General features: G+C 36.9%; 2 protein-coding genes across 2 annotated transcripts; one reads left to right on the top strand and one right to left on the bottom strand.

Annotated features, from left to right (window-relative positions):
• Positions 1-7,891: 7,891 nt before the first annotated feature.
• LOC122057340 (glutathione synthetase, chloroplastic-like) lies at positions 7,892-15,953 on the top strand. The gene is made up of 12 exons (XM_042619396.1): positions 7,892-8,562; positions 8,659-8,828; positions 10,411-10,486; positions 11,294-11,424; positions 11,669-11,791; positions 11,877-11,957; positions 13,182-13,262; positions 13,378-13,447; positions 14,333-14,454; positions 14,786-14,925; positions 15,010-15,202; positions 15,404-15,953. The coding sequence occupies exons 1-12, from the start codon at positions 8,173-8,175 to the stop codon at positions 15,525-15,527; spliced, it is 1,701 nt and encodes a 566-aa protein (XP_042475330.1). The 5' UTR covers positions 7,892-8,172; the 3' UTR covers positions 15,528-15,953.
• A 682-nt stretch (positions 15,954-16,635) lies between these two features.
• Positions 16,636-18,383, bottom strand: LOC122058369 (probable galacturonosyltransferase-like 4). The gene has a single exon (XM_042621028.1). The coding sequence runs from the start codon at positions 18,305-18,307 to the stop codon at positions 17,234-17,236; it is 1,074 nt and encodes a 357-aa protein (XP_042476962.1). The 5' UTR covers positions 18,308-18,383; the 3' UTR covers positions 16,636-17,233.
• Positions 18,384-19,677: the final 1,294 nt, after the last annotated feature.

Genomic DNA, 19,677 nt, shown 5'->3' with positions numbered 1-19,677 from the left:
GTTATCATTGCACTTGCTTACTAAACTACGTCAGGCAATTGGATACTAAACAATATGAGAGAAAACCAAGAGAAGATTGAAATTGGAGTTACTTCCCAAGTTGATTGAGAGGATTAAACCCCCTTTCGTCATAAGATTGAAATTGATATTATCAGATTGACAGAGAAAATGGATTAAAGACAACGTTTTATTAAGGATTGTCTTCAAACGATGCGTTAAAAAATCATGATTTTTTCAACTTGATTTATATACTTATTGATCATGCAAACTAAGGACATGACTATGAAACTGATATTGTTTATTAAAACAGAATTGAGCCATTTACATTAAAACAGTAAAGCTGTTTAGTAAAATAGTTCATGTCTTAGGTTTAAGATCGGTTAGTTAAATGGGTTGGTTTGGTTTGGTTTTAATCGTTTAACCTATCAGTTTCAAATTAAATTGATATCATGAAAATCGAATCGCTAATACCGTCAAAATTGATTTGTTTAACATGCATAGTGATTTAATAGAATAAGGGGGGTTAATTGATGTGTTTTCAGTTTCACATGCACTTTAACTATACGAGAAGTTATGTTCATTAGAAACTTTGTTTGTATTTTATTTTCTCCATGTAATATTTTCTTTTGTTTAGTTGTTTGGTTATTTTAACAAAACATGATGGGTTTAATGCAAGGAAGAATTAAGGTTATATAAGTTGTCCAACAGTCTATTTAATAATTTAGTCATATGCTTGTTCAATGTCTCATTTAATTTGATAAGAAATTGAAGCATTTATTAACAAAAACAACTTTGAATAAGGACGTGAATAAAATATAAAACGATTGTTAACTGTTTAGAAATAGTATGGATTAAACTGCGATCAAAACAGTTTAGAACCGTGAAATTGACATCGTTTAAAAATCGTGAAACTGAAACCATTTATTAAATGGTTCAATTTTGGTTTTAGCCAAATAAATGTGAATTGAACCGAATTGTATACATTGAAACCAAACCGATTAACACCTTTAAATTTCAAAAAAGTGTTTCAACAGTCAAAACCTATTGATCACTTAGATGCCTACTAGGAAAAAAAGCCTTCTAACTAATCTTGATGAAAAGAAATCAATATTTAGAAGCATTAATTTAAAAGCATTTAAAATTTCAATAATCACCAAATGATACAAAATATTCGGAACAAATTTAATTGAGCATGTTAGAAGTTGTATGACATATCGTTGTTGATATATTTTGGATTTGAATCTAAATTAGAACAAAAGGCCTGGACATAAATTGTTGAATTTTTTTTTTGAAAATATTATTATATAAAGGATTTGTTAGAGTTGTGTTCTTTCCCATTCATAAATGACCAATGGATGTGGCTATTAGAAAATATGTTTTGAATAGCCAATAAACATGTCTTGTAGAAATAACATGTTATTTAGGCACATGTCTCTCCTCAGATAGTCCTTGGGTTGTGTCTCTTCCTTCTCTATATATAGAGAGAATGTTTGGCTTATTTCTCTAACAATGATTTGGTAGACAATCCTATCTTTGTTTTTCTATCGGCTTTCTCTCTCTATTTTTTATGACTTTTATGTCCAACTAAGCACAACTCTTGGTATCCTTGGATATGTCTAGTACGTGAATGCATCACTACTGGATAGCATTATATTTGTTAGGGGTGTCAACCGGTCGGTCCGGTCCGGTTTCGGTCGGGCTTAATCGGTCTTGAAGACTTTCAAAGGCTACATCGTGTCCGTCCATTTAACTAATCGGGCTTAGTTATTGAGGGCATGGTACACTTTATATTCGGTCGGTCGGCCTCGGGTTATAATCGGGCTACCTTAATCGGGTTTTAGTCAGGCCTTAACCAGGCTACGGACATGTTTAATGTTAAACGGGCTTTAATCGGTTTTTAAACTGGCCCTCTTTAAAATGTGCTCTTATATTCCGACCCACTCATGCAAACCCAAAAAAATGAAAATAAATCAATAAATGATACCAAATATAACCATTATTTAAAATGTGAACATGTCTTTACTTTTTAGTTTTTATTCTTTAATTTGGGGAGTAAAATAGGTATTTTACAATCATTAAAGGGTCGGGCCTAGTCGGTGCACAATAGGCCGGTCTCGATCGGGCGTTGTTCGGTCGGTCTCAGTCGGGTGCCCGACGGTTCAATTAGCAAAACCGAGACCGACCATTTATAAACGGGCCGGGCTCAAGCCTAACACGTTTAATAAACGGTCCGGGCCGGGCCGATCTATAAATAGTCGGTCCCGATCGATGTAGTCAGGTCGGGCCACGAATTGACACCCCTAATATTTGTGTTGTTTTTATTTTGGAGGTTGATTGGCAAGTAAATCTAGTTGCACTAATAAAGGGCTTCTACAATCTTGAGGTGAGTATCCTTCCAGCATGATTAAACACATTTAAGTGTTGTAGAATCTTCGTCGAGTTGTAGTATTGGTGAATTCGAATCAAGTGAAGTTAATACACTCCTATTTGTGGACATTGTTACATAAGGGATAACTCTTATATTCCTTTGGTATTTACATTTTTTTTATTCGAATTTACATTTTACTACATATTGCAATGCTATAAAAATAGTAACACTCTTGGGTTGTGGGGGGGGGGGTTCTTCTCTTTCTTAAAGTTTGGTATTGTTTCTTAATGTCAACTCTTGATTATGGTCTTCATTATAGCTATTCAGTTATAGTAGTTGCTCTTTGCTGTTGCTAAATCCCAGATGTCTCCCTGTATAAATTTCAGCTCATGTGAGACACTCTTACCCCTTTGTAAACTGCCTCTTGATATGGCATTATTAAAATACAGTGTAACATCATTTCTGTTTGTTAGTTATTCTGAGAACAAGGCAGATTTGCTTAGGATGACCACTACCCCATACTTTATACTTTGGTTTCCTTTTTATCTGTGTACTATTTTTTCTTAACTACTTGAATCTAATTTTCAGCAACTTTTTTTTGCTTGGAGAAGTAGTTGGGGTTTTCCCAGGGGTTTCTTCTCTTTCAGTACTTCTCCTACCATTTATATGTTTGGGGTATTTTGGTCTTTTGGACCCTTATTGACTGACATGATGCCCTATCAAATCTTGTGTTGACTTCAGAATTTTGATCTTTTTGGATATTTTGGTAAATTTCAAAAAGTAGGTACACTGATTTAAAGAGTGGACCTTGATAAAATGGTAAGGTTGCTCCATTGCGATCTAGTAATCGCTGATTTGAGCTGAGAAATAATCTCTCCACAAAGTGGGGATAAGGTTGTATATATCATGACCCCATGGAGCTCCTAGTTGACCAAGAGGTGCCTTGACAATGCTGTTTGGTGGCTTTGCATATTTTTGGTTACCTTTACCTTTACTTGACTGGAAAGTCTGTTTTTCTTGTTTGTTTAAGACTAGGTGTGCCTTTCCTTGTTAGAAGAACAACATGACATATTTGTGCTTTAAGAGTCCCAATTATATATAGTTATGGGTGTCCTCTTGGATAACTTGTGAAATTTTATCTTTAGACTCACAAATCCTCTTACATGGCTTTGAAATAAAGCAACTGGAAATAAACATGCAGGATTACTCAAGAGGCTCTCCATTATGTTTCTTTAAGATTTGCTAAGATTACTTGTGACCATATGAGTTGCCTAGGTGTCGCTCAGGTGACCGCCTTTGCATCCAAGGTCCTTGATAACTAGTGTCTGTCGCCAGTCAGGCTAAGGGGATTTGGTTGACTTGGCCGCCTTTTTGGTGTCGTCTTGCTTCCAAGCCCCCTCCAACGCATTGGTTCGCCTAGACGCCGTGATAATTATGCTTGTAACTGACCTTTTAGCTTAAACTGAAAATACCTTCCCCGTCCCCACTCCCACTCTAATTGTGCTAAAATCCTAAAACAAATCAATCTCTTAGATATAGTTATGCCCTAATTCAATTCAATTTAACTAATAGGATATTTGGATATTAAATTGATTTGATTTAGTACAATTCGAGTGACAGGGTTATGGATATAAATTCAGTGAAGGCTGTCCTTTACTCAAGGACATAGGTTTATCAATGCACTAGTCTTGAGTTATGCCACATGAGTTATTTCCCATTTGTAACTTCAGAAGTAGCAACAATGGTTTCTAGTTGCATCAACATGAATAAGGTCCTGTAGAGAAATGGAAGGTCTCCCAGAGGAACCAGGTGAAGAGAAATGGTCTGAATTGTGCACCTCAAATTTCTGATCAGAGATGGCTCTAGGTAAGGTGGTAGCACAACACTATCAGAAGGGTGGGCACATATGTGAAGTATTGTTGTTGTTGACATGGTTAATGATGAACCAGTTTGGTGAAGATTTTGAATGTGTTTGTGTTCATGGTGTTGGTGTACAATGTCTTGTATTCCGTTGCAGTTTAATCCAGCGAGTACTGGTGCAGACCCCACCCAATAGAACTACGGTCCTTCTACTCATGGCCCACCATATAGGAGAATATGGTCTGATTCAAGAAATGTAGAAAAACATTCCAGTACTCCACTCAATGTAAGGAATCAAATATCAACAGAACTAACTATGATATCTTTGCAGGTTCCTTTCTTCTTCTTACAGAAGTCGACGAAGGAGATAAGAACCTTTGGGGTTGAAAAGGCAAGAAAAGAATGTATCATAACAATTACACTGTTGCTTATACATTACTCTATCATCAAGAATGGGATCTACTTATGTCACAGAATAGAACTCTTCTTTTGTACCTCCATTTTCCCATTGTTCTCCTTTACCAGAAGGAGAAATGGAGAGAAAAGGCAACCAATTCCCATCACTTGGAATCTGCCAAAGGCTTTTCAACTTCATCTTTGACAGCATTGTTTCTCGAGGCCTCAAACGTATCACCTTGGGCCCTCCTAAGGCAAATGGTTTTGTTGATATCCCCATTACTGGCTCCACTGGAGCTTACTCAGTTACGGACAGCAGCTCTGAGAATTCGCCATCTTCTATTGTCGCCGACGGTCCTCCAATTATGGGTGGCACTCAAACTCAATTGCAGAAGGATGTTCCGATGGGGATAGGGACGGGGACAAGTTCATTGAAGACAATTTCATTGGAGGGTCAACAATCCAAGCAAAACATGAACAATGGATCAGCAGAAGTGGTAACACCTACAGCAACTGATTCTGAAGTAAAAGTTCCGAAGAAGATTGTCAGTTTTAGAGATGATGTAGAGGTGAGGGTCATGTCTAAAGGTAAAGAGAAGAGAACATCAAAAGAGAAGTCTACACAAGCTTCTGAGCCAGATAAAGGTGGGAAAGGGGATCCTCCAAAACCAGTTAGACCCATTCTTAGGGTAGCCTCCAACATAAATGAGAAATCAGATGCATTCATCCGAAGCAGGAAGGAAGTTCTAATTAGATCAAACTCTACCCCTGATCCAAAAGGATCATCTTAGTTTACACTAATGGGGTTGATCCAATGGCTCTGGGCTACAGCTTATAACCATGAAGCATGAAGTCATTAGCTTGTTTAATAAGTCCCTGCTGGAATAAAAGTTGGTTTCAGTTGTTTCTCTCTCTCTCTCTCTCTCTCTCTCTCTCTCTCTCTCTCTCTCTCTCTCTCTCTCTCTCTCTCTCTCTTCCTCCCCTTCCACCCCCCTTCTGTTGAAGCAAATATCCATGGATGAGTCTCGTAGTTTATGAACTCTGGAAAATCCAAATTGGTGGGGATACTTTCAGTAAGCATCTTACTTGTAAGTTACATTGTTGGTTTATTATAATGGGGAAAGAAAGGAGCTGTGTTGATGACTTGCTTGGTGGGCATGCTTTGTATTTTAGTACTTTATTGGAATGTAATTTGTGGGTTGTTAAATGTATAATCTACACCCTTTCCTCTTCAAAGTAAAGAATCAATGTACTGTTTCATTAGTCAATATAGAAAACTGATTTCATCTTCCTGGTAATAGAAATTTTTTATAAATCTCCAATATTTAAAGCAATTTTCTTATGAACACCACGTAAGTGTCAAATAAGGGAAATTGATTTCTGTGGGGGACTGTATCCCCTATGCCTATACACATGGGGTTATAAATTGGGTAGTCGGGCCTCCATGAAAGAAAAAATGATTCTTCTGTGAATGCTTCCTCATGTGTTTTCATTGGCTCCCGTGCACGCACATGGACTACACTCCCCCACGGGAAACACTTGAAACACTTTCCCATAAAATAATTTGCATATTTATTTTTTCCTTGTTAGTATGATATAATAGTACCATTTTACATTTGTACTCGAAAAATATGCATGAATAATGACATCTTTTAATACATTTTCAACTTATTTTTAAAAATCTTTTTATATTGACATAATGATATATTTCTTTCAATTTATTTTTGAAAAATCCTTTTATACCCCTATCTTAAAGGATTTTTGTGAATATGATAAAGGGTCTTTCAAGAATAAGATAAAGGGCTTTTGTGTTGTAAGAGCAAAATTTTTTTCGGGGTCAGCAATTTGGGAGGTGGCGATGGAAAGAGGAATAGCCACACTACCCCTGTGCCGCACGCTAACTAGTGACACCAAAAGGAATGCGGGACTACACATTATAGTATCATACAAGAAGGACCGGGAGAAAGACAGCTACAATGCCCACTAGCATACAATGCTGCTGGCATACCAAGCTCTTCCCCCAAAATATGACAAGATCCATGATGCCATCCTCTTACATAAGTGAACGACCAGTTCCATCCTTCACAAAAAAATAAAAAAATAAAAAAATAAAAAAATAAAAATACAACAGTTCCATCTGACCACCAACGCAACTCGATTGAGATATTTTTTTGTCACTATTCGGTCCAAAAGGAAAATGACAAGATAGGCTGAGGATCACTACTAGGTCGTCGTGTGGCCACTGCTCACATTTGCATTGCAAACCAATTATAGTAGGTGCAAAGACATCCAATTAGGGGTAGGATGATCTTTTTACCACCTTTGTGTCCGATCATAGGGGTAAGCCATCACACACGGCCAGGTAGCGATCTTTTGATATGTGAAAATCTTTAAGGCTACAATAGGTAGTCATCCAAATTTTTTCTCACGTTTTTTCATTCTATGGGAATAAAAAAAAAAAAAAAAAAAAAAAAAAAAAAGAATAAAGTGTTTGGTGTCAACTCAATGTTTTTCAGTTTTTTTTTTTTTTGGAACAATAAGGGGAAAAAAATAACTCTAGAAATGCAAAATAATGGAGTGATGAAACTTTGTTTGGTCATTTCGGTTTTGTTTTAAATACAAGAAAAAATGAATAATTAGGGTAATCCTTCCTAAAATAGGTTTATTGGCTTCTTTGGTATCATTTTTCTTTTTGATTTTTACCTAATTAAAAAAAAAGTCATTAACGAAAACTATTTTTTATCAAAACATAAAAGTGGTTTGGTAACTACTTGAGAAAAATGGTTTCTCATGAGAAATAGTTTGGTATCTCTACGTGCAAAATGATTTTTTTAAATAAACAGGTGAAGAGATTCTCTTCACAAATCTACTTTATAACTCTCTTTATCCACTTTGGATTGAACAAGAAGGGATAAGGGGCGTGGATTTCTAATTACAAAGCAAATGATTATTTTACCCCTTTATATTGAGACTTTAAGCATGTACTCATCAAAGTTCAATGCAAAAATAGTTGAAAATCAATTTTTGTCAAAATACATAAATGACTCTTGATCTTTTTTTTTTTAATATTTTACCAATTTTTTTTTATATATAGAAACAAACTCTATAAATGATATCGCAAAAACCATTTTTATGAACCATTAAAAAAGAAAGAAAAGAAAAGAAAAGAAAAGAAAGAAAGATATCAAAGGGGCCTAAATGCTTTTTTTTTTTATTTTAGAATGATATACACAAAAACTAAAAATTCTATTTTTGAGATCACACGTTGTTTCCGAAACAAATGATATCAAACGCAGCCTACCAGTTTAACTCCTCTCCGTTCTCAGCGACAGATTCCCAATTTCCGATTGGTTTTGGAGGGTCGATCGATCCTGAGAATCTCTCTCGTGCGTCAACGACCCATCTATATCGAACTTGACCTGGGTTAGATTTGAAATTTTGGAATCACAGTCACCGGGAATCCGTCATTGAATGGAGACACTTTCTAGCGCACACCAACAAAGAAGATGAAGGATATCGACAAAGCAAACAAAGTAGAATAATAGTATATGGGGTGTGGCTGCTCCTGCTCGTCCTTTTCCTCATCCATTTCCCAGTCTCTCTTTTCCCCATATCGGGTCTGTTATTGTCCCACCACTCTCCTCCCCAGTTGTACAAAGCCGAAGAGCTTTACTTTCAATCCCACTTCTAAGACTTCGTTTCAAGGCTACCTGCAGAAAACCCACCAAGCCATGAAGAGTGAATCCGCATTTTCTTCTTCTTTTGTGAATTTGAATTCTGGGATGGTTGAAGAGGAGAAAATCCCAGATGAAAGTTCATCAAAACCCATAATTTCTGATCTTTCTGATGTCAATCCGGAGTTGTTTCAGCAATTGGTGTATGACGCTCTGGTTTGGAGTTCTCTTCATGGGCTTGTTGTTGGAGACAGAAGCGTTCAGGTTAGCTAAATAGTTGTGTTCTATAATTAATGAATCTTGTTGCGAATAGAATATTAGAATTACCTTTTAGTTATCAAAATTCTTGTTGTTTTACAGAGATCAGGGACTGTTCCTGGTGTGGGTCTTGTACATGCTCCGTTTGCTTTATTGCCCACGTTCTTCCCTCAAATTCATTGGCAACAAGCGTGCGAGCTTGCTCCCCTTTTCAATGAGCTTGTCGATCGCGTTAGTTTGGATGGCAAATTTTTACAGGAATCATTGTCCAGGTTCCTCCTCTCTCTAACACTTTATTCCCTTCTTGGTTTTATGTTTCTCATCCTCTGCTTCTGACTTGTTATTTTTCTTCATTGAACCTTATATCGAGTTAGTCCTGTTAAACCTTAAATGTTGGCTACTGGTATTGGGGCGGGTGGGAATTTGTAAAGTTGGTTCTGGTCTGTAATCTCATGGAGCACTGAGGAAGGCATGGGGAATGATGAGGAATTGTTATCATATATTTGAGTGCAAACTTAGCAGTTCCAGAGCTGCTTATGTTAGGGTTAAACTCCTGCTATTTTCTGCCAGAGTATGCTTATAAATTTGACTGCCTTTTGACTTCTTTGTGGCCCTCGCTATTGTCAACAAGGATGTGATAATTATAAACAGTGATCTTATATTTTTGGTACTAATGTGAAAAATAACCCAAAAGGCGACAATCATGTGATCCCCCTGTTAGGAGGACAATTGTTTGGTAAAATAACTGGAAACATCAGTGTGGGTTGTGATTATTTCCGTAGTCAGGCATGCAAATTTTCTTCTGGTCTTCCCGCTTTATCTCTCTCTTGGGCTGTGGTGTTCCTATTTTAGTGAAGTGTCTTAGTGTGTTAATGGAGCAGCTCAATTGCTAGTGGCTTTGCAGGAGTTTTAGGCTTTCAGCCAAGTGGGACAACTTCCTTGAGGAAATGATAGGAGTATATATGGGGCTTAAGTTTGCAGATGTTTTGGAGCTCTGATCTGTGAGGCCTTGTTTGGTGCTTGTTTTGTAAATATACGTAAAGTTTCCTTGTTGAGTGCAAAGGACCCATGAATATTTATACAATTATAAACTTTGGCTCTTAGTGATAGTACCTTCAAGGAATCTAATTAGTTATTTTCTCATTCACCAAAGTCTGAATTACGGTCCTTGATTTTCCGCAACCCACGTGTCTATAGCAGTATCCTCTATAATTTCTTCATTAACAGCTTGATATCCCAGATGACGAACCCTCTTGGGAAGGACAAAATAATGAATTTTCCAATGATTGGTTGTAGCTAAATTCCCCATGAGATTCACCGAAAGGTCCTTTAAAACCTCTCTTTGTGTGAAAATTACATCTGAATTCATAAGTTTTTATTTGTGAAGAATGTCTTCTGAAAAACTTGTAGGTTTCATCTACAAGAAAAACAACAAGCTTAGCCTTATCCCAACCTAATGGGGACGTTTACATGGATCCATAGAAAACAAAATTGAAAAAGGCTAGACAGGAGTTGAGGAGGGGAGGGATGGGAAGATGAGAGATGAGAGAAAAAATAATATGTGTGTGAGAGGGAAGAGGCACAGCCCAGAAGTTAGGAAAGACTCAGCTAAATGGGGTCGGCCGATCCGCCTTTTTGCTCCTCTTTCGTATCTCTTCTGAAATTTACTAATTCCAGTATGTTTAAGCTGCTATGTTTTGGTTTTGGGCTTCTAGTTGATTTTTCTGTTAGTGTTTGCGTACCTCTTTTAAATCTTGCTTAAGTTTCATCTCAGCTTTCTTTCTACTTTGACCTGCAAAATTGGAAATATAAGTTGGTTTTCCTCTGCTCTTATTTTCTTAATAACTGTTGTAGAACGAAGAAAGTGGACGCTTTCACTAGTAGACTGTTGGATATTCATTCTGCGATGCTAGAAATTAACAAAAAGGAGGTGAGCCAATGTATATGATCTATTCTGCTGTTCACATATAATTTTTACATTTTTTGGCAGCAAGGATTAAAATATCGGTATCGGTCGCCGTATCGGTTGGCCAAAATTAAGATACGTATCTGAGGGTATCGTATCGTATCGGAGTTACGCTAAGATACGTTAAAGATACACACATAAATGGATAGGAAACACTTTTTTATACACTATTGCATAAAAAAAAAGTTAAAAAAAGTTATATATAACATGTATTATGCATAAACAATAAATTGAGAGTATCGTACTAAGAATCCAAGGTTTGTAGTTGTCCCGTAAATGTAAAATCCTTGTTCCCAACCTTGATTTCCACTTTAGTTAGAGAGAAAAATGGTTGACAACAACTTTGGAACAAAAACACCTCAAACAATTGTGTTTTTCTAAAAAATTACCCATTTTGGCCATTTTATGACCATATCGGTGTGTATCGGTCGATACACACCGATACGTATTGATACATACCGATACGTACCGAAACATACATTTCACTTCAATTTTGAATTTTCCAGAGTATCGGTATGTATCGGTGAGTATCGGTGCGTATTGGTGTGTATCGTAAGATACGTATCGATACAAAAGGGTTTTAAAAATTTTATGTATCGTATCGGTCAGTATCGTATCGGCCGATAAGGTACGATATGGACCGATACGGATACATATCGGCCGACATGGTACGATACGAACCGATACTTTAAACCATGTTTGGCGGTGGGGGTGGGGGGATTGGAAGTGCTTTTGATGATGCCACTAATCCTTTTTGGGTTTCTATAACAGGAAATACGTCTGGGTTTACATCGTTCGGATTATATGCTTGATGCTCATACTAATGCACTTCTCCAAATAGAGCTCAATACTATTTCAGCTTCTTTTGCTGGCCTTGGTTGTGTTGTCAGTGAGCTTCATAGGTCAAATATTTCTGTATTAACCTCGGAATGCTTGAATCATCTCCAGTATCCATTTGATTCGTTGTTTCTATTTCTTATATATCAGATCAAATATTTCATACCACTTTATTTGTAGTTTATTTCATACTGCATTTATTCCCATGACACATGGACTAGACAGTACCATGGAGATATTATATATGACCAAAATAAGTAACATGGGATTAGCAGTAAAGTATCTAAATGGTAGCTTTCATTGTTGTAGGAATTTACTAAACCACTATGGAAAGAAACTTGGATTGGATCCCTCAGGGGTCCCTAAAAATGATGCAGTCAGCGGGTTTGCGGAGGCATTAGCTAAAGCTTGGAATGAGTACAACAACTCTAGGTTGGTATCAACCAAACCTCTGTATTCTTCGTTCTATTTGCATGGTCATTCTGAGGTGCCACTAATTTCAAATATATTTTTTCAGGGCTGTAGTTCTGTTTGTGGTTCAAACTGAAGAATGCAACATGTATGATCAACACTGGCTTCGTACCATTTTGAAGGAGAGATATCCTTTTCACCTTCACCGTTTATCCAATATAATTATACAGATAATGGTTTCAGTTGAACTTCTTAAGAGAAATTGTGATAATGTCATTCTAAGACCGGATGCAGATACTTGTAGGGTACTGTTCTGCTGTTCTGGTAAACTGAGATGCAGCACACTAATGATCATCCCTTCTGATATTTCTGATGCCATGCTTTAACTTCACCCCCCCTTGCCTTTTAACAGTATCTATCTATGATAATATGGGTAATTATTTAATCAAATAGCTAATTTTTGAAGGTTATGTATCAATTTTTTGTCAAATCAAAGTAAATATTAAATTAGTAAATAGTTCAGGAAGGTTGCATCCTACAGCTCTCCATGTGTTGCCGATTACTGTCTGGTAATGTTAACCATGCATTTTGAAGTATCTAAATCACGACGATATTGATATAGCAGTGAATTCCTTGCCATAAAGAGAAAAAAAAAAAATTGAAAGCTCTACAGAGTTTCTTTAGGTATTTGATTTTCCTTTTGAGTCTTTTTTTTTCCATGGTATTCTAAGTATACTTTTAGAGTTTGGAAATTTTGTTTTCATGTAGGTCAGCAAAATTCTCATATTCTGGTGGTTGAAATCCTGCAGAGATTTGTGAATATTTCCAAAATATTGGTTAATTTTGGGGTTCTGTACTTAAGCCAAATTAAGTCTGAGACGTTTTTACACCCCATCAGAAATAAAAACAGAAGTCTGGGTCTTTTTCATTTCTCGTTTTTTCTTTAGTTTTACTGTTTCCTATTTAGCCATGCCACATATCAAAAAAGAAAGAATTGAGGTGGTTCTCCTTGACCTCTCCCTCCAAAGAAAAAAAAAATACAGTTTTTATAATTAGCTTTTCAAAACCCAAAATTCTTTGTGCATAACTGTACTGCTTTATTTTCCTTAAGGAAATCCTTTTGTTTAGCTGGAACCATTGTATGAGTGTAATCATATGGAAACAAATTTTGTGAAATGTAGTGAATTTATTTAAAATTCTGTTTTATGAAAATAGTTAAGACTTTGGTTTAAGTAGGTTTTGACTGAATTTCCAGAATTCCGTGACAGAATTTCAGCCCCTTAAAGCCAATCACGTTTGAATAAAATGGGAGAACAAGATCTGTGGCTGCCTTTGTTTATTTAAATTTTCTTTAAGATTGATGAAAGCAAATTTGATTTTGTTTGAATTTCCTTCCTTAACTCTATAATACACATTCTGTGACCGCCATTCGTAAAACAATGGCAGAAATAGATGCAGAAGGAGAGCTTCAACCAGATGGAACACTTCTTGTGTATGTAAATTTTCTGCTGCGTGGTTATGTCTTGAAAGGGCTATAATTCTTAGAATCTGTGCATTTGCCAGGTTTTATTTTTAACTTTGACATTTTGAATGCTTAATGTTTGCAGTGGTGGCCAACAAGTCGCCGTCATCTATTTCAGAGCTGGGTATGCACCAAGTGATTATCCTTCAGAATCAGTAAGAATTGCTCCTTCATTCTTCTGCTCTGCCCTGATGATGCTTTTGTTCATTCTTTTTTTGCCTTGTGGAGGCTGGCATTGGTTCCTGCATGGAAGCAATATATTATGTTAAGCCCAACCATGGGCAGACCGTCAGGGTGAAATGGCAGATGGACGAACTCCATTGAAGTTTGGCTAGGGCCGGTCAAGCAAAACCTTGTACTGAGAAATCCCAGTCAAAACCCAAATGAAGAAAAAGGAAATGTCCTTGAACTCCTTGAGTGAAAAAACTCCCCATAAATGTCATTTTTTTTTGTTTTCAAAATATTTTAAAAAAATGCCTATCTATGTGTGTCATTCAAGCTGGATCAATTGTCATAATCCCTTCCTTTCCTTTCTTTCCAACTAGGCAAGCCAACTGCAAAGGGTTGCCATACTTTTGTCCCTAGACATTCAACTTCTCATTAGATCGTATCCAAGCAAAGGGACAATGCTTTTTTGGATACTATATTAGATGTGCAGATAGCCATTGAAGGTGGATGATAATCCCTGTTGGCATGCAGAATGAGTGGCCCAAATTCATGGGATGATGAACACTGCTCAGCTAGTCCCACAAAGATTTTAATATCTCCATGTCAGAAGCTGATCTAGTTGCATTATATTATTTGCCATAACAATATGGTGCTTCACTTTCATGACTTAATCCAGGAAAATGTTGCTAAAAGAATCAAGTAAGCGCTGTTATAAAGGCCTGCATCTCCTAGTAGGGATTGATCGACTTGTGGGTTTCAAACCCATATATGTCCACTATGTTGTATGGTGTTGTGAAGTCAAATATGCAGTGGTTGATGTTATCAGCCTATATGGTTTTTCCTGTATGCTTATGTTCTTACTGATTTTCTAGGAATGGAGAGCCAGATTGTTAATGGAGCAGTCTTCTGCAATCAAGTGCCCATCTATTTCCTACCATTTAGCAGGAACCAAGAAAATTCAGCAAGAGCTGGCAAAACCCAATATACTTGAAAGGTAACAAAATTCTGTCGTCATTCAGAACCTAGCTCCTTGCCCTTTTATTTGTTTCATTCATTTCTGAGGAAAAGCCAGATAATTATACTTTCAATTTCTTATATATGTAATTATGCGTCAAAGTTTTCTAAACTGAGTAAGACACAGCTCATAAATGCTCATCAAGTTGTTCACTGCATATTTGGTTATGCTTTGATTTTATGGATCCTGGTTTTAGATGATATTTTCCCATTCCGATTGGGTTGATTTCATGATATATGTGGATGTATTTGTTTGGTTCTTGGATTTAGTAGACTTGTAGTTGAATTTTTTTTGCTTGATTTATGACCAGATTTCTCGAGAATGAGGATGATATTGCCAAACTACGCAAATGCTTTGCAGGGTTATGGAGTTTAGATAATTCTGAAGTTGTAAAAAGTGCTATTGAAAGACCTGATTTGTTTGTGCTCAAACCCCAACGAGAAGGAGGAGGTCCAGTTCTTTCCAAACTCATTACCATTACCATTACCATTACTTTTATTGTTGTTGTTCTGATTATGATTCCAACCTCTTCAGGTAACAATGTCTATGGTGACGATTTGAGAGAGACCCTACAGAAATTAGAGAAGGAAGGGAGTGAAGAACGTGATGCCTTCATTCTTATGCAAAGGATTTTCCCCAGTGCTTCTCCTGCATTTCTGGTCCAACAAGGTGGTTGTCACCAAGACCATGCTATATCAGAACTTGGGATGTATGGTGCTTATCTAAGGTATTAAAATTTGCCCACTTTTATTTTATTTTTATTCTAGTGTTTGGGGAGTTGGATATATTGGGAGAGGGATCTATACAGATGAGTATGATCCATAACTTAATTTTAGGTGTGTATTATCTTTTAGCCAGATTTCATGCACAAGAAGCTGTAGTATTTGAAGCTAACTTGAATTTGATTTGTTGGGATTGAATTTTACAGGACTAAAGATAAGATCATAATAAATGATCACAGTGGTTACCTGTTGCGAACAAAAGTTTCATCATCAAATGAAGGAGGAGTTGCTGCTGGATTTGCTGTCTTGGATAGTATATACCTAACATGATTGAATTGATGTCCTTAGAGGAAAAAGTAGAAAGAATAATAAAATGTCAGCATGTCAATCCATTGTCGGGTGGAAAAAGAAACTCGCCGGCACATATCAAGGCAAGGCAACAATGGACGAGCTTGAACTCAGTTTAACATGCAGTTAAATTGGACAATCTGAAAGTTTCTTCAGGTGCAGGAAAGCTCAGTGGCCCAAGAAGGGATTAGGTCTCTTGTTTTTTCCCCCATGTGTTATTGGAAGGTGCAATGTGGTTTGGAAGAAAAACTATTACATGTTTATTTTGACTTCGTCGATGTTGACAACTGGTAATTATAACAGAATAACAGGAAGCATTTTCTTTTCTGCTTGTGCTACAGTGACCGAATTATAGAATTTCATAAAAATGAAAGTTGATTCCAGTGGCATGTCAATGGCAGCCAAAAATTTGCAGTGAATAGTTGGTATGTGCACCTTATGGACGTAGAGAAGTAACTACATTTTGAACTTTAGGTAGTATTTGATATTCTATGTTTTGGAAACTATGGATTAGTCTGCTAATCTATCATCTAAATCTTTGGATTCTTTGCTACAATTCCTTCCATGGTGAGAGGTCTATGTCCAGGGTTTCAAGAATCCGTGAATTGGCTGTCACTAATCTTGATTTCCGACAAGTGGATACAGCCAATTCTTGGATAAAAACACCAGAATCGTTGGTGTATTCCTCGAATATGACGAGTCTAGGGCTTGTTTAGATCGATTCAAGCTGGAACAGTGATTACGCATTTTAAAACCATGGCTATGTCTGGAAACATGGAGGATTGTTTGTTACCTTAAAACCATTTTCTGTGAAAATTACCAGTAGAGCATGTAGCAAACTTTCATCCCAAATTAATAATTGCTGAACAAATGATACTGCAAATTGAAATGGCATTTACCCAAAAGTGCAATAAAAATCACCTTCATTCCACCAAAATAATAATAATAATAATAATAATAATAATAATAATAATAATAATAATAATCATCTTCAGTGTAATTTCTCAATGCTAGGCTCATATGATATCAATGTTGATTGTGAAAAAGCTGGTCTTAGAAAATTACATTTAAGCCTTAAAGCAAGGACTAAGCAAGGGCATGTGAATCAAATATAACAAATCTGATTCAAATATATACATTCTTTAGAAGGACCATTCCAAATACTTTTAATGACATGCTAAGATCTAAGACACAACTCTGTGGGAGGGGAAAAATTCAAAATAAATAGAAGTTAGTCCCAGGAACAAGGTCATTCTCATGCAGGATCATAGCTCCAAAACCTACACTTAAAGCTATTCTACATATCAACTCCAGATATCTTGCATTCCCAAAGACCAAGAAAAAATTAAACATGGTTTAGGGTTTCCCTCATCAGGCCCAACAAATCACCCAAAACCCAATTCATATTTCATAAGCCCATGGATTTAGTTTAAGAGGCATCCAGGCAATTATATGCCCAGTACCAAAAACCCCTTCTTTTTTTTTTCCCAAAGCCCACTTGAGCCTCATTGAGAGGCTCTCTCTTCTTCCTTCAAAGTTCGAACCATTGACCAATATTTGAAAATCAAAGTCAATGAAATCTTGCTCTCTCTTCTGCACTCACCACCATTTTTTTTTGCAGAAACCCTCTTCTCCCTCCCTTGGCTCTCTCTCTCTCTCTCTCTTGCTCTCTCAATCTTCTTCTTAGATCATTCTTCCAGAAAGGTTGTTGATGAACGGTAAAGATCATATGGGGCCCATAGATGATCAACTGTGCATGGCTTCCTGGAGTCCAATCTCAACCAAGGCTTACCCTTTCCACTCCAATGAAGTAGACTAATGGGTCCAGGGTGAAGACCCCTACATTTACCTTTAAGGTTATCACCACCCAACCCATGTTGGTTCCATCTATGATCAATGGCCTTAATGTTCCCAGCCAATACCAACAAGAAAGGTGGCAAAGAACCCAAATGATATATCCTCTTTTGCTTCTGCACAGCCATCCAATCCTCAACTTTCTGTGTATACCCACCTTGTCTCCACCTATCTACATCAACCACCATTACTCCTGTATTGAAATAACAAGGCTTCCTTCCTTCAAACGTTGACTCCAATTCCCGGTCGGACCAGAATGATTCGGTGAAGTATTCTGTGAAATTGGCATGGCAATACTCAGGTGCAGCCACCACCTTATCTCCCAAATCAACCCCCCAAAGCTTAGCAATGTCGTCGACCATGACGAGGTCCGAATCGAGGTAGATTATCCGGCCGACGTCGGCTGGGATTATGTCGGCGAGGTAGATACGTGCGTAATTCAATGGCTGGTCTAGTGCTTGTCGTATCGATTTGGAGATTTTGCCACGAACCCTGTTGGAATCGAACCGGTAGACTTTGAAATTGAGATAAGGGAAGGTGGACCGGATGCTGGTTATGACATCCAGGTCGAACCGGGCTGAGAGGAAATGGAAGGCAACGTTTTCTGGGCATGTGGAGTGTTGAAGGATGGAGAGGACGGCAGCCATTGTGCCTCTGAGGTAGTTGGCGTCTAGGGTCATTGAGACATGGATGGTGTTGGTGTCGCAGGTGTCGCCGTTGCGAAAAGCGGGAGCTTCGCGGAAGACGGGGACGTGATCGGTGGAAGTAGATGGTTTACGGATGACGCCGAGGCGGATACCGGCGGTGGAAGAGGTGGTGGTGGAGATGGGGTGGAGGAGGATGAAAGAGATGATGCCAATGAAGAGAGGGAGAGGGAGAGGGAAACGGGATGGACTTGTGAAGGCCATCCTACCCTCTCTTGGGTATGGGGGAGGTTGGGGTTTAAAGGTCTTCAAATCAGCAGAGGAGGGGAGAAACGGTCATTCTTTTAATGATGGTTATGGAAAAGGTTTGTATGGGATGTTAGTTTTTGTTATAAATGGGAAAAGGAATGAAGGAGAGAAGTTGATGGCTTATTTGTCAAAATTGTGAGGAAGGGAACAAAGTTCGGAGTTTCTCGGGGGTCTGTATATTTGCATGTATTCTTATGTATGTTTATGTATATATATTATTCTGATCGTTTTATGATTTTCGATGTTCTATTCTGCCATTTGGAAAACTCTGATTGAAACCCACCAAAAAAAAAAATTTATCTAATCAATTCTAACTAATTTTTTACCCTTTTTCTATTTATTTAATTTTTTTATAATTATTGTTTTTTACTTTTTATTGAGATGTTATATGTTCAAAGTCAAATGGATGAGTCCAAGACAGTTTGAAATTTGGACCTTTGGGGGGGTGAGGTATAGACTGAGCTGTGTAGGTTGAATGGTTGAATAATTTGAGGACGTCCTGCATGCATGGGGATGGAATTCGTTGTCATTGATTATTTGGGAACTAAGTTTGTTAAAACTTAAAAGAGGCTAACGGTATCCAACCAAACAAGTCCTCTTAGAACCCTAAATAAGTCATTTCCTTATATATTCTATCTTCGACGTACGTATTGTTCCATTTTGGGTGGTAGTACTTGTGGCATGTATAATCTTTATCATTTTGATATGTTATAACGGTTTAAGAGTGTTAATTTGTTTAGAATTAGTTAATCAGTTATTCGGTTTGATTTCAGAGAGTGTTGGAGTGATCCAGAATCGAATGGATTTTGAAATTTGATACTCAAATTGAACCTGCTTGATTTAGTTTGGTTCTGTAAATCAGTTCTTATATGATTTGGTTGATTTCTATACTCGATCCATATATTATAGTATACAATATATTGTACAAAATATTATAGTATAGTAGTATTATAAAATCTAATATTAATAGTAGTAATATATTAGAATTATAATGTACTAATTCCTAATTCATTCGGTTATGGAATTCTCCTATGTTGGATCTATAACCGAATCAATTCTGAAATTCAATACTAAAATTTGGTTCGATTCTATTTGGCTAATTGGTTGAGTTCCTGATTCGATTCTCTGTTCCAATTTGAATTTGACACACTCATAACTGTTTATCCAAAAAACTAGAACTTTAGAGTTGGGGAGTTAACTTTTCCACATGAATTGTGTTTTCTTTGCAGAAGTGTTCCTTATAGCAAAATTTTATTGACAGAAAAAAAAAAAAGGATCATAAGAAGAAAATGTGCTTCCTTGTCAATAACCTTTGATTCTAAAAT

This window comes from Macadamia integrifolia, chromosome 12 (genome assembly GCF_013358625.1).
Source record: "Macadamia integrifolia cultivar HAES 741 chromosome 12, SCU_Mint_v3, whole genome shotgun sequence".
Taxonomy (NCBI): Eukaryota; Viridiplantae; Streptophyta; class Magnoliopsida; order Proteales; family Proteaceae; genus Macadamia; species Macadamia integrifolia.
Note: the sequence above shows the minus strand (reverse complement) of the source record. Positions and strands in the feature narration are given on the sequence as shown.